We start from the raw sequence: 16,385 nt of genomic DNA, 5'->3' as shown, positions 1-16,385 counted from the left end.
TTGTCTATATGTACACATTGAACTGTAACGGTATCTGTTGATATACATATTTTATTCTATTTTTATATGTATGTATCTTACAATTGTGCATTCTTAATTAAACTTTATATACATATTTTTCTTCATTTTATTTTTATTTTATGTTTTATTGAACATTTTACTTTGTTTATATATTTTTTTTTATTGAGCCTTTTATGACATTCTTGATCAAACCTATCTTTATATGAATATCTTTATTCCATTTTATTTAATCTTTATATGGACATTTTACTCAATATTTATATTTGTATTTCGTTGTTCTCAATTTTTTGTTGTGCATTCTTGGTTTAACTACCTACTGTATGTCCATAAAGTTTTGTTTTCAATTTTAATAAATATTCCTATTTTATTTAAACAGTGCTATTTATTTATTGTTGTATTAATTAATTAATTCTAAAATGGAGCATCCCAACGAAAACCCAATGTCCCCCGATAAAAGTAAAGTATTCTTGTTTTCCTCCGGTTCCCTTCTTACACGTTCATTATTTTCCTCAACTTCTTAGGTTAACACGTTAACAATGGAGTGGCGTGACGGACTGATGGCGCTGAGTGTCCGCCACGCGGTAAACGACACCACCGACGACCACAAGTGGGTGATTTGCGACGGCCCGGTGGACGCCCTGTGGATCGAGAACATGAACACGGTGCTCGACGACAACAAGATGCTCTGTATGGCCAACAGCGAGCGAATCAAACTCACCCCATCCATACACATGTTGTTCGAGGTTAGAGCTGAGTTTCATATTTTCTGCTTCAGTGTGTACCTAGATGAGTTTGTGCGTTTACACTGGGGACAGCAGTTTTTGAAACGGCTGATTTGGTCCAGATCTGTTTTTTAAAGCCTAATTTATTAAAATAAATGTTGGCCAAATGGCTCGCAACAAGGTATGTTAACTATATATTGATAACGTTTTGAGATATTTTGATTTGCTTAATAAGACAGCTGACAATGAAATGTAAATACATGAAAGCAATTTCTATTTCTTAAAAGGTAACATAAGGTAAAGAAAAACGATTGATTCTTAAATTATACAAAAAAACTATTATAAGTACGTTTACCAAATTCAAATCTTCTGTCTCTCTCTGTTACGGCCCGTCCACATGGCGGCGTGCGTTGAAGCTTCAACGCTTCTGCCCATTCATTTTGAATGGGGTGACGTCACGCTTTGCCGAACTGCATTGTGGGAGCGTTGCTTCGCTTTGCTCGCTTCAAAAGTTGAGCAATGTTCAACTTTTGAAGCTTCGGCGGAAGTGTCAGCTAATCAAATCAAATGCCAGTACAAGCTCTTGCCAATCAAACCGCGTGCTTGTGTGTCCGGGCAGGGGTTTCACGTGATTGGTTGTTGGTCGAGTTTCAGACAAGCTCACCGGCAAGCTTCAACGCACGCCGCCGTGTGGACGCTGCGTTAATGTAATATGCATGCTACTTGTGCAAATAACATTCTTGGATTTGTCAACACTCCTTTTTATGCACAGTGATGCTTTTTTTGCAGGCCTGCCACAGTTATCTAACCCATACCAATACACCCATTGCTTTTCCTTCTATTACATGTTAAAGACCATTTACAAATACATTTATACATGTCATTTTTATAATCTGAGACCTAATGATCGCACCACTTTGTGACAATGACAAACAACCAGGACACCCAATTCTCAATCCATGCCATTCTCGTATCCTGCACAGGGCCTGTAGTAAGCTTCTCTATCTGAATTTGAGTCATTTTGATGGAATATTCGTCAAAACAACACTGTCTCTGACTTTCTTTCTCCTTGACCTCCCATACCAAAGAGCACTATGTCATGTGTCTTATCAGCTATTGTCAGACAGCCAATGCCTGTGTCTGTTCTCTGAATATATTTGAAGAGATATATGAGGTTTAAGGTTTGAATATATTTAAGCATAGGTTTATACTAAAACATAGTTTGTTAAACCATGTTTTTCAGGTCCAGGACTTGTCTGTAGCATCTCCAGCCACCGTCAGTCGCTGTGGGATGGTGTATATCGACCCAAATGAGCTCAAGTGGATGCCTTATGTCCAGACGTGGATCAGCAGTCTAGAAGCCAAGGTAGGACACTCCTCATCAGTGAGGAAAAAAGGCCTTTCAAAGTGGCTCAAATCACGCTTGTTGTATTTGAACAGAGATTCTCAACCTGGAGGGTCCTTTATGCTAGTCTCCAGATGGTTTTCGAGAAGGAAAGAAAATGACAAAAATAAATAGACAACCACTTACCAGCTTATAATGCATTTACTTCAGTATGTGCACACTGTTATTATTCTTAGGGGTCGGGGCTCAAAAAGGTGAAAAACCACTACATTAGAGGATATCATCTAATTTAGTATTCTATGTGTGTGAATCTGTGGCTGTTTGAGCACTGGTACATGAAAGGTAATGTGCCATTTCAGGCATTACAGGCAGAGAAACTTAAGCTTCAGCATAAATGTTGATGACAGAAAATAACATCACATCAAAATGTATAGCTTGCAGCAGCTTTTTTGGGTGATTTGGCTTCACATTGAGAGCCAGTCAGCTTTCCTCTTAACTTTTAACTCTCTCTTATTGTTTAACTCTGTCTCACTGTCTAATTAACTGAGACTAATCTGTTTGATGATAGTATACATATCTAAAGCTGTCATTTTTACATTACATTATTTTTATTTGGCTGACAATTTATCCAAAGTCTTCAATACCATGTCATGTTGGATTAAGTACCTTGCCCAAGGACATTTGGAAATGTTGACTTCAGGAAGTGAGATTGAACTGCCGTGTGTGGGAGAGAAACTCCCCATGGAGGGACATTTGTGATTTTAGCCTTTGCAGTCCATTTACATGCACAACATCCTATAGAGCTACAGGGAAGGGACAACCCCAGAAAGCCTAAAAGGGCCCCTAAAGTAAAACTACCTTCTCCAAAAAAAAACATTTTGTCTAAGAGAGCCTCTCTCCCTGTATCTCTCGGGACTAGAAGTGCATTGACCGTAATTATTCTTATTTTCATTTTCTTTGTGCTCTGTCCCACACTCTCCTCCAGATGCAATAACTGTTCAAGGAAACGTCTAATTTAACCTTTTTGGAAATACGCTATTTTATATAATGTCTCTTGCGTTTACGTCACGCACAAAACGACCCCATCGCTCGCTGCAGAGAGCAGATGCTCGGTAGCAACCACAGGGGCACATTTTGTATGTAAAATTATACATTTTGTCCAAACTGTCAGTAACCTCAAGTCATTGAATCAGAATAGGTATACTTGATTCATACCAGGGGAAATTGTGTTTGTTGACAGTTGCTCCATTTTTGCTTAAAATAAACTTAAATTATTACAAAAAAACATATGATAAAGAACATTAATATAAAAATAACAAATTCAAGTTAGAATGTGCAGTATACAAAATAAAGATATTAACATAAGAAGTAAAGAACAAATTCAAATAAAGATACATGTTAAAAAGTCCAAATAAATGTATGTAAATATAATAAGTAAAAGTATAAATGTGCACATTGTACTACAATACATAACATGTATATTACAATATATACAGTGGTTTATTCATATTATTAAGTATTAATGAGATATTTACGCTGAATACAAAACACAGCAAGACGCTCCAAACACAACGGAGACGGGGACAGTAAGAACTGTTGCACACACCTGTTGACGTCCAGGTTTTCAGGCTGTTGGTGAAAAATGTGGTAAAATATAAATATTTATATTAACATAAGATAAAGTAAAATATTCAATTTAGATAAAGTTAAACACAAGATTACAAATATAAACATAAAAAGCTAAGGTACAAATTTGCACATTTTACTACAATATAAAACATGTATATTACACATTTACAGCAGTATATTAGTATTACGTCTTTTGACTTAATGTGCCTGCCGCTCTGAAGGAGGAGTTAAACAATATATTTTTTTCCTTCAAATTTGTTTATTGTAAAGTTGTACTTACATTTATTTCTCAGTGGATTTGAAAGAGAATTGTTTAAAATGTTTTCCTTTGCCTTAAGCTGTAGGAACCATGAACATAACTAAAGTGAACTAAGTTGCCTCAATGATTATGAGGACAGACAACTATTGAATAATCTAACCCTCCTCCCTCTCTTTTATCAATTGTTTCTCTCCATGTCATCTCTCAAGCTCCCAGAGCCGGTGCGGACATACCTGCTGGAGCTGTTTGAGCATTATGTGGAGAATGGTCTTCAGTTCGTGTTGAAGCGTTGCACCCAGGCCATCCGACAGGTGGACATCAGCAAAGTGGCCTCTCTGTGCTCCCTGCTGGAGGCACTGCTGCTGGGCAAAGGAGGGCCAGATCTTCAAATGGTACAAGATGTAACTGTCACTTTAAGATAAGAGTGAATCCCATAGCCTACTAACCAATGTTATTCCTTTTTATGTTTTTGTGTGTGTTTCAGGATTCCAAGAACCTAAACAGTGTATTATGTCAGACCTTTATATTCTGCTACCTGTGGGCAGTTGGCGGAAACCTGACCAATTCTAACTGGGATGCTTTCGACACGTTCATCAGGGATCAGTTTGAAGGCAACAACAATGCTAAGGTACATATAATAATAATAATAATAATAATAATAATAATACTACATGGGATTTTTATAGCGCTTTTCCTAATGCTCGAAGAAGCTTAAACATACATATACATACAAAGATAGGATGGACTTTTGCCAGCTAGGGTTGCATATCATTGACTTTTTTACGATACCGATACCGATACTACTGAACGATACCGATACTCAACCCATGAAGCGCTTTATGATATAGTTAGCATATCAAATGAATATTAAATTCAATTGTGGTACTTGAACATTTTAGTACTGAACAAACAATGAAAAACACGTTATCTATGAAGAAAACAGATTCTGCAGTATCATTTATATCAACCATCATGCGTGAATACTTAGTAGATCTTGTCAATGGAAAAATAAAATGGCACCAGTATAATCAATATTCAACCTGGGATTCGACTGACCAGAGAACACATAAAGGATCATGAGATCTCCGCATTGCACATAAAACAAAATAGCATAATTAAAATCAACATTTGCCTTATGAAAGAAAAACAAATCCCATCACAGTTCAGTTTTGTGCATTCATCTCCAAGAAGATGAGCATTTCTGCTCTCTGGATCCAAACGGGCCCTTTCACAGCGTAGGATATTACCTGCTGAACTGAACACTCTCTCGCTTGGCACACTGCTTCCCTGAACACAAAGGTACTTGGTTGCCATACGAGACAGCATTGGTTGGAGGTTGGATGTGTTGCCACCTTTCCCAGAAATAAACGTATTGCAGTGGTTACAGACCCCACCATCAGACTGGCAGTCATATGCAGCCACACTTTAGATTTTCTAAAGTGACTCGTTTGCGGAGTTTCACGGCGAAATTGACATCGTAATCCCGACGGTTTGGGCGCGAGTTTAACGATATTACGCCTCACTTTTATAAATTTTTTTTAAAAAGTATCGAAAACCGGATCTGATTTTTTGTACGGTATACCGTAGCCGCCAGTAACCGGTATTTCGGTAATACCGGGAACTGGTATGCACCCCTATTGCCAGCATATTCTTTTAAAAAATCTATGTAAAAGTATCTTGAAAAAATTAACTGTTTTTAAATCTACTTCTGTGTTAAGAAGACACAGCATTGTTTTAATAATATATCAAATGGATCACCACTTTTTATTTTCCATACTTGCTCTCAGGGTTTCCGTACACAGCTGCTGTAAAACTCTTCTCTGCTACTCAGGACATTTCTCTTTTCCCCCTCATCGCTATAACAAAGTCAAATCCATTTACCAAAGCATTTGCTGGTAATAGCATGAAATATGTGAAAAAGCCTGAAGGCTCATATGATATTACATCAAAGTACTTTTGCCACAGAATGTATCGAGCGGGAGCTCAGGGAGTTTGACAAATAATTATTCTTTATGATATCAGTCACTCTGAAATCAAGACATTACTAAAGGGGTAGTCCCGATTTCTTGAAGTGGAGTTGCGTGAGTAACGTATCCTGCAGTAAATGGCGGTCAGCACATCCCCAGTTTGAAAAAACACACTCGAGTACCTTTAGGATTTTAGCCTTTGCACACCATTTACAAAAACCTATATAACACACTACAGAAAAGGGGAAAACAAATCCATAGTTACATTACATGTATTTCTTTACTCCCCATGTCTGGTAAATATATGTTTTTTAAGGTGTAGGTTGGGTTTACAACTGTGAAAATATAGGGTAGTGCTGACCTCCATCTACTGTACTTAATACACTGACAATTGATAAGTACCACCTATAACCCCACTTCAGAAAACCCTTAATTCCCTTCAAGAAAGATCACATTTAACATTGTACATTCTAGAAATAACTTCAGTAATACCAAATTGGAAAGGTAAATCAGACAGAATGATTTTCATTTCTTTATTTAACCAGGTGAATCCCATTGAGATTATCGATCTCTTTTTCAAGGGAGACCTGCTGCAAGTAGGTTCCACATGAAAACAGAAAACAACAGGAAAACAAAAAGGTCATCATACAACATAGATACAGTACAGGGATTTACAATGTACATGCCTAACGACATTCAGGTACCAACAGTATCAGATTGCATAGCATCTATCCGAGCTTTAAAAACATGCTGTGGAACCAAAATGCTCAGTTTCCATTCTTTTTGCAGACTGTTCCAAGTTAGAGGAGCTGCGCACCTAAAAGCTTTCACCCCTAAGACAGTCCTAGCACTTGGCATATTTAACAAAACCACAGAATGAGATCTCAGGCAATAGCTACTTTCAATGTGTCGTGTGCTCAGAGAGCAGATGTAAGATGGTAGTTTATCCAGCGTGGCTTTGTAGATGAACATGTACCAGTGACTGAGTCTCCGAACAGTTAGTGGAGGCAAACCTGCCCTAGCATACAGGGTAAAATGATGAGTAAATACTTTACAGTTAGTAACAAATCTCAGTGCACTGTGATAGACGGCATCTAACTTGTGCGGAGGCATTCATATATGCATTGCATATACAGGGTGTCCGCAGGGTCTTAAAGGTCCCATGTCATGCTTTTCTGGTTATTACCCGTCCCCTTCTGTGTTATGAAGGTTTTTATGCATGTAAACGGTCTGCAGAGTCACAAACCCTCAAAGTACACCCTGTAGCGAGTAAAACTCTAACACAGAAAATACCTCCCTAAAACGCCTCGTTGGAGATACGTCATTGTCCATTGATTCTTCCGGGTACGCATGATGTCAACCGTACCCGGAACGAAATGGACCAATCCGTGGAGCCGTTACGTTACGTCCGCGGAGCCGTTACGTTAAGCCCCCGCTGATTGGTCCAAATTGACCAATCCACGGACTTCCTCACACACACTCAGTGCAGGCAGCTCAACTGATCTCTCCTCCCTGGCTGCAGGCTGATAACAGACAGTTGGGATCGCGGCAAAATTCTCTATGCAGACCAATTCTCAGTGTTTATCAACCTTTTTCTTACTCAATATCAAGCCACACTTATTGTTTTTACTTCGGCTGTGACTTTGTGTGTGCTCAGGATGAGTTTGGCTGTGTTTTGCTGTGTATCGCTAAACAAGGAAACAACACCTCCACGGAGCATAGCGCGATTCACAACGTCCCGACCGATTAGAGCACACTGTGCTCACAGGGAGGGTGGGGGCTGGAGCTACTGGAGCTACAACGAGCCGTTAAAGGCAGAGAGTGAAATTCAGTGAATACACGTAGTTTACAGAGATGCTGTATATGAAACCAATGTGAGTTTGGAAAATTGCACAATATACATCTATTCTAGTAGACCTCAACAATGAAATTATGATCAGTGGAAATGGCCATGACATCGGACCTTTAAAACGTATTAAAAGTTGATAAATCAATTGAATTTAGCGAAAATTAAGGCTATTAAAAAGTATTAAACGGCATTTTCCAAGGTATTACATTTTGTAGCTTGTTTTCAATAAGTATATAAATTGTCCAAAGAGGTTGTATTCTACAGTGTGCCAGAATGTAATCATTGCGTAGGTGTGTAGTGTGATTCTGTGTAGTTTATTTATGGAATCCCGTTGGATCTGACGTCATCTGAACAGGACATCGCACGCTCACTGCTTGATAGCGTACAAAGGTCTGTTTACCCCGGTTGTTAAACAACATCGTTATGGGGAAATGCAAGTTTGCGTCCAAATGGTTGGAAGATAAGGAGGAAGGACAATCAATACTGTATATAGTAAATGTGAGGTAAAGTGTGTCGCCAAGGTAACCGGTTAAAACTCAAAGTGGCGATGAGGTCTTAAAATGTATGGAAAGGGTCTTAAAAAAGGTCCTAAAAGGTATTACATTTGACTTCAGGATTCCTGCATATACCCTGATATACAGTACACATACATATATCACATATGCATTCATATTCATATAGACCAGATCACCATAGTCCAGCACAGTTAAAAAGGTCACAGAGACTAGCCTTTTCCTGGCCTCAAGGACTTGTTTCTGAAAAAGAAACCTAGCTTCAACCTCTGCTTTCTAAGCAGATTATTGACCTGAAGTTTAAAAGAGAGGCAATTATCAAGCCAGATACCAAGGTATTTATAACATGTAACCACTTCAAGTACTTGTCTTTGCATAGTAACAATATCCAAAGCGGTCTCTGGTGTCTATTTAGCTTTTGAAAATAGCATTACCTTAGTTTTATCAACATTCAAAATAAGCTTAAGCTCAGAGAGCTGCGTCTGAATGATATTAAAAACTCCTCCTTAATGGAAGGACCTGCACAATACATCACGGTATCGTCCGCATAAAAATGTAAAGTTGCTCCATCCACGTTTTGACCTAAGCTGTTGATGTAGATGGAGAATAAAAGTGGACCCAAAACAGAACCTTGTGGTATACCATTAGCAATGTTTAACCACTCAGAAGACAGCCCATCAAACTGAACACATTGGGACCTTTCAGAGAGTCACCAACCACCCCCACTACATGGCTGGATATGGGGTTGTGAAAGCCATTGCATATATCCTTCCTTGCCAATTATAAATCGGTTGTTATAGAATGGTGGTGAGGAATAGATGAAAGAAAGTAGGGGCTAACATTATGAGTCATTTAGCCTGACAGGAAATGGAAAGTTAAGTGTTTGAGAGGTTTTGTGTCAGCCGCCAGTAGTGGCAGATGATTGAGGGAATGCCTTACTGACGTTGGCAGGAGCTAGCAGGGGTAGAACATGACTCACATACCTAAAGTGGACTGAGCATGTGAGGGAAAGGCTCATAAAGGCTAATCTCCAACACCCCACATGCTACCACATCTGTTCAGCAGCTGATGTTATACCTCCAATTTAAATAGTATTTAGATCAGCGAGATGTGTTTGTGTTTATCATGAGATGAGTAAGCTCCCAGCTGTGGAATACATCAGTGACAGCAGGACTCGGGGAAACAAATACAGCAGACACATGCTAATTCACATTCTGCAGGGAAAATCACAAAGTGCCACATAACAGAGACTACAATCAACTGCAGAGCACAATATATTTTTAATGCCAGATTTCATACAAGGTTTTATAGCTAATAAAATACATGCTAATGGATGCATTGTACATTTCTGTAAAGCTCCACAAAGGCTTTTATGTCTGTGTATAAGGGCCACTATATGTCAAAAAGGAGTCTGGGAAAAGGTGGTAATATTTTTTCTGAGATCCTAAAATCGTAAATCTGCAAGAATTATTTTTCTATCTGGGATTTAAGTCACAAAATTATATTAGGAATTTAAACTACAGACTCACAGATCGCCAAAAGCAAATTAGAAGGTGCAACAGTTAGTACACAGTGATATCTTTCATCTATTCCTGATGCTAAAATATGTGGTTCCTTAACAAATAAGTAAATAGTTATTACATGTTTTACTCTCTAATTAATGAATATTCATCCTCAGACATTATTAATGTCTTTTTCCCATTATTTCTGGATTTCCTTCTGGTAAATGTAGCACTTTAATCTCAGAGAACACCCACGTTTTGCGTTGTAAAATAAGTCACAAAGTACCCCCAGTCCCTAGCTTCATAACAAAAACAAAATGATCCTTCTAACCTTATACATTATCATGATATTCGTCATATTTTTTAGATTATCTTCTCTTGTGTGTCTTCTAGCTCCCTAAGAATGGAACCCTGTGGAGTGTGTACATGAACTTCAACCACAAGCGCCTGGAGCCATGGGAGGCGATCATCCCGTCGTTTAAATACAACAGCGAGCAGGCCTTCTTTGAGATGCTGGTCCCCACCACAGACACCGTGCGCTACGGCTACCTGATGGAGAAGCTGCTATCTGTGCGACGCTCTGTGCTCTTCACTGGCAGCACCGGAGTGGGCAAGGTAGGGAATAAGGGCTACATTAGCAACGCAAGTAGCAACACATGGTTCCCCTCGGCAATAAAAAAAACATTAAATTACATCACAGTCACATGAATTCCATTCAACACCGCGAAGGTGAAGGCTGCTAATGTTGTATCTTTCAGTCACTTTTTGGCAATCGCCGTGTTTATGACACATACAAGCTTCCGACATTCATTAGTGGGGTATTTAGGGAAGTATTATATGTTGTAGAACAGAATGTCTATAAATGAACAAACAAGATGGTTATAAACAAGCTTCATTACGGTTGCATAACTTCATTAATTTATGTTTTTAAGACACAAGCTTTTCACCACTGGGTTATTTGCTAACGCATTTTATGTCTAAAACATGAAAATCTTGTAGGCATGTGTGAACCACAGACCTCATTTAATGAATCTAACCAGATACTCATTCAAAAAACCATTGGTTTTGAGAAAGGGAAAGACGGAAGTGCTGTCCTGTAAAATGCTACCTCAATTGCGGGTGAAGCAATCATTACTGCAACACTCTATTCAAGTTCCCCCTTTAATGGTTTCTGTAACCTGAGGGATATAGATATTTGACAGGCTGTGTCCATGTTTAAAATGGGTATTATAAAACGGACAAGTCAAATCAAGCAATCTGATTGGTTCTTAGCCGTGATATAATGAGCGTATATCACTGGTAGAATTGTAGTATCCCTCCGCGTCTGAGAAAAGCCACAACCGTTACAACTGTTACATTACGTCCGTTACGAAACTAACTAACTAACAAACCTTAAGATGAAAACATGTAAGGAATAATGTGCAGCAAGGACTTATTGACCGTTGTTAAAGGACGCTCACATCTGCAGAAAGAAGTCCGGTCGAGTTAACTGTATAAAGTTGGGCTAAAAAGGGGAGCCGAACCACGCCCCTTAGCTGTGATATAATGACCATATACCATGGCCTGTCGTGAGCTATTGCTTAATTCTATTGGTGTGACATTGTTGAAATATAGGTCTAATAACAGTGTAACTTGGTTATAATGTCTAACACACCCCCTGATAGACCCCCGCACACACAACAACACAGACAATGCTATAACACCACTTGCTGTGAAATACAAATAATGTGCAATATATTATTTTGCACATTATATCTGCCGTTAATAACTGAGCAATATATACCTGGCTGCTATATCTTCAGAACTGTTACAGGATGTGTATTTTGTAAATTGTTTAATTTAAATACAAAATATTGATGTGTGAATGTCCCTTTTCAGGGTTAACTGGACAATACACGATCTACAGTGGCTGTAGACAGCATTACAAAGTCTTTCTAACTATTTGTGTTTGTCCTCCCCTCACAGTCAGTGGTTGCTCGAGGGCTTCTTAACAGTGTCCAGGAAAAGGAAGGATACCTCCCTGTCTACATCAACTTCTCCGCCCAGACCTCCTCCGCCCGCACTCAGGAGATCATTGAGTCTAAACTGGAGAAAAAGAGGAAAAACATCATGGGTATTTGCTGTACTTATAGACACATGCATTCCCAAACATTTGGTCTACCTATGCTGTAAATGTATTATCTCTTCAATTTACACACGGCATCTATCGCACGTCTGTCCGTCCTGGGAGAGGGATCCCTCCTCTGTTGCTCTCCCTGAGGTTTCTCCCATTTTCCCTTTAAACTGTGGGTTTCTCTGGAAGTCTTTCCTTGTACGATGTGAGGGTCTAAGGACAGAGGGTGTCGTATTGTCATACTGATATTCTGTACAAACTTTGAAGTCCACTGAGACAAATGTAACATGTGTGATATTGGGCTATATAAATAAACATTGATTGATTGATACTGCAATGTGGAAAATCTTTGAAAAAACATGCTAAACTGCTTAGACATATTTGTTTTCTTCGAGCAAACCATCCATCCATCTCTTTTGTCGTACAGTGAATGATCTCAGACTTTCCTTGCCACCTGTCAGTCTGTAAATCTGTTCATCTTTTTCTCTTCCTCTCCTCATACTTCTCCCTCTCCCTCCATTATAGGTGCTCCTGGTAACAAGAAGCTATTGGTCTTTGTGGACGACCTGAATATGCCCAAACTGGACTGCTATGGCTCTCAGCCGCCGATAGAGCTGCTGCGTCAGTTCCAGGACTTTTCTGGCTTCTACGACAGAACCAAGTTCTTCTGGAAGGAAATCCAGGTATAAATATAACATTAGATCAGGTCACATATGTTACAAAAGCTATGTTAGTTTGTCATTTTTGGTTTCACATGGGATTTAGACAGCGGTCTCCTGGGTAAAAGTCCTTGTCTTGTTCAACCCATCCATCCAACCTGCTCTCCTCCTTTGTTGCTCTTTATACTACAGTATTACACCTGACTTCCGTCTTTTACCCTATCATAATGACTATAGCCTCGAGGCTTCCCCCTAACAAGATACGTAAATATAAGTCTTTATGTGCTGCTTACTGTACACAAATACCCATAATGCAATTTTTTTAAGGACCTTATTATGCATGTACCTACATCTGATTTCCCCTTCCGGGATTTCAGCAGGTACTGTAGCTCTTACTCCTATACATCTATAAACAGTTTGTATATACAGTGGGGCAAAAAAGTATTTAGTCGGCCACCAATTGTGCAAGTTCTCCCAGTTAAAAAGATGAGAGAGGCCTGTAATTTTCATCCTAGGTACACTTCAACAATGAAAGACAAAATGAGAAAAAAAATTTCTCCAGAAAATCACATTTTTAAAGAATTTATTTGCAAATTATGGTGGAAAATAAGTATTTGGTCAATAACAAAAGTTCATCTCAATACTTTGTTATATACCCTTTGTTGGCAATGACAGAGGTCAAACGTTTTCAGTAAGTCTTCACAAGGTTTTCACACACTGTTGATGGTATTTTGGCCCATTCCTCCATGCAGATCTCCTCTAGAGCAGTGATGTTTTGGGGCTGTCGCTGGGCAACACAGACTTTCAACTCCCTCCAAAGATTTTCTATGGGGTTGAGATCTAGAGACTGGCTAGGCCACTCCAGGACCTTGAAATGCTTCTTACGAAACCACTCCTTCGTTGCCCGGGCGGTGTGTTTGGGATCATTGTCATGCTGAAAGACCCAGCCACGTTTCATCTTCAGTGCCCTTGCTGATGGAAGGAGGTTGTCACTCAAAATCTCACGATACATGGCCCCATTCATTCTTTCCGTTACACGGATCAGTCTTCCTGGTCCCGTTCTTGTGATCATTTTGACCCCACGAGGTGAGATCTTGCGTGGAGCCCCAGATCGAGGGAGATTATCAGTGGTCTTGTATGTCTTCCATTTTCTAATAATTGCTCCCACAGTTGATTTCTTCACAGCAAGCTGCTTACCTATTGCAGATTCAGTCTTCCTAGCCTGGTGCAGGTCTACAATTTTGTTTCTGGTGTCCTTTGACAGCTCTTTGGTCTTGGCCATAGTGGAGTTTGGAGTGTGACTGTTTGAGGTTGTGGACAGGTGTCTTTTATACTGATAACGAGTTCAAACAGGTGCCATTAATACAGTTAACAAGTGGAGGACAGAGGAGGCTCTTAAAGAAGAAGTTACAGGTCTGTGAGAGCCAGAAATCTTGTTTCTTTGTAGGTGACCAAATACTTATTTTACACCATAACTGCAAATAAATTCTTTAAAAATCAGACAATGTGATTTTCTGGATTTTTGTTCTCATTTTGTCTCTCATACAGATGGAGCGATTCATTTCGGACAGTTTGAAACGCGAGGGCCGTGATTGGTACGTGATCTGCCCTCGCTCAAGGGAAAACCTCCAGCTTGACTTGAGACCGCCCCCGTGATAGATAAATGTATTTATAATGAAGCCAGCTGCAATGGATCATTGATCCACCAGGGGGTGCAGTGGGGTTCCACACTGGAGCTCATGTGAAATAAAGTGAGATACAGTACGCTGGATGTACAGCGGAACTTTGTTAAGATCCATATGTCACGGATATCATACTCTGTGCTAAATAAGAGACATGTAATCATTTACAAAACATCACCATGTTGTTATTTAACAAAATAATTTTGTTATTCGAAAAAAACGAACGGGAGGAAATGCAGCCCGGCTCTCGATTTTTAATCCTAATTTAATCATCATCTTCACCACGATCATTTATGTTTATGTTCGCCGAATTGACATGAAATCACTGACACATATGAATATACTGTATTCAACTTCATTAAAACGTTATTAACGTGCCTAAACTCAGTAATTCACCAAAAATATGTATATTTTAATGGAGTTTCGTCGGTCGATCAGGATCCCAAAGTGTAGCGGAGGGATCCTCATCTGGATGAAGGGTGTTATTTTCCCCATAAAGAACAAGTCGCTGCAAATTATCCCGCTTATTACATGGCCACATTCTCAACAAAGTAACAACATGACTCCCAATATTAATTGAAATGCTTTTATGGATTTAGAAAATGTTTTTATTGATTTAAAAAATGGTTGTATGTATTGATTTAAATTCACATGCATCCGCTAAGAAAAATAGTCCGTTGTTACAGTTTTTTAAACAGTCTGAATGAAACGGCAGCTCTCAGCTGTGTATTTACACAACTAATGGCCCATCAACCACAGCTCTCTCCCCCCCTCCCCCCTTGATCTTTCTTCTCCAGCAGCTAAATTAACAGTAGGTTACTCTGAGTGACCATAGACTGTATGTGACAAGCTTACAGTTAGTGACGTAACAACACCATAAAAGCTGGTGGGTTGAAAGCAATACGGGAGGTAAAAATAACTACAATAATTGTGACTTATTTATTGTGGCTTTTATGTTTTTAGGTATAAAATGTTATGTAATTCAGGCTTATAGTTCACCCTTCTCTAAAAGCCTTCAACAATGACAATATTCATTGTAATTTAATAAATCCTTCCAACACACATTGTAAAAAATAGCCTACTGTAAGTTAAGAAATCATTTCAATATGTACATCTTCTGATGTAACAACAATAACATTATAAATAGTAACATAGCTAAACATGGTATTGCACATTTAGCTTTGAGTGTTACTGACCTGAGATGTTTTTATTACATGAATTAAGGTGACTGAGGCTTTTTAACATACAGGGATGCAAACTCATCAGGTATGAAAAAGGTGACAAGGATCCGAGCCCCCGGCTCCCCCACCCCACGGAATGACAGAGGATTTTAGCAGTCAGAACAACTAAAGCAGCAGTGTTAATAATAACAGAAACGCCAAAGAGTCACATAATAGAAATATATAAAAGCATTTATTTCAAATTGTGGAACAGTCAGTTTATAATTTTGGCAGCACTGTTGAGCATTTTGAAAATGTATTTTCAGGCCTCTGTGCAAGGCTTAAGTCTTTTTATCTTTATAGCCACATGGTGTAAAGTAACTAAGTTCATAAACTCAACAAGTACTATACTTGGGCACAATTTTGAGATACTTGTACTTTATTTAAGTATTTCAATGTTTTGCTACTTTGTTCTTCTACTCCACTACAGTTCAGAGGTAAATGGTGTACTTCTACTCCCCTACATGTATTTAATACCTTTAGTTACTTCACAGATCTGGATTAATTAAGTGAAATCTAATCAAGTGTTAAATCAGACTTTAGTTCCACCTGGAGTAAATCCACAAGCTACCCTGCAGTATACAAAGTCATTCAGACTAGCTGCACCTTTAGCAGCTTTGAGAACACTTTCATGATCAATCATTATAAAACATATCATATCTATTATTCTGAAATGGACCAATCTGCACAATGACTACTTTTACTTTCGCTACTTTCACTATATTTTGATGATAATACTTTTCTACTTTTACTTGACGAACATCTTGAATGCAGGACTTTTACTGTAACAGAGTATTCCTACACTCTGGGACTATTACTTTTACTCAAGTACAAGATCTGAGTACTTCTACTTTTACTCAAGTACAATATATATACTTATACCACCTCTGTTTATAGCCTATGAA

The 16,385-nt window shown here is 38.7% G+C and overlaps 1 protein-coding gene across 1 annotated transcript in view; it reads left to right on the top strand.

Moving 5' to 3' along the window:
- Positions 1-16,385, top strand: part of dnah6 (dynein, axonemal, heavy chain 6) — a 116,889-nt gene that overhangs the window by 37,687 nt on the left and 62,817 nt on the right. Inside the window, 7 exon segments of the mRNA XM_079649513.1 lie at positions 543-764; positions 1,987-2,109; positions 4,186-4,368; positions 4,461-4,604; positions 10,200-10,421; positions 11,772-11,919; positions 12,445-12,602. Coding sequence (XP_079505639.1) covers positions 543-764; positions 1,987-2,109; positions 4,186-4,368; positions 4,461-4,604; positions 10,200-10,421; positions 11,772-11,919; positions 12,445-12,602 — 1,200 coding nt within the window.

Source organism: Notothenia rossii (genome assembly GCF_949606895.1).
Source record: "Notothenia rossii genome assembly, chromosome: 1".
Lineage (NCBI taxonomy): Eukaryota > Metazoa > Chordata > Actinopteri > Perciformes > Nototheniidae > Notothenia > Notothenia rossii.
This window is presented reverse-complemented; position numbering and strand designations above follow the sequence as displayed.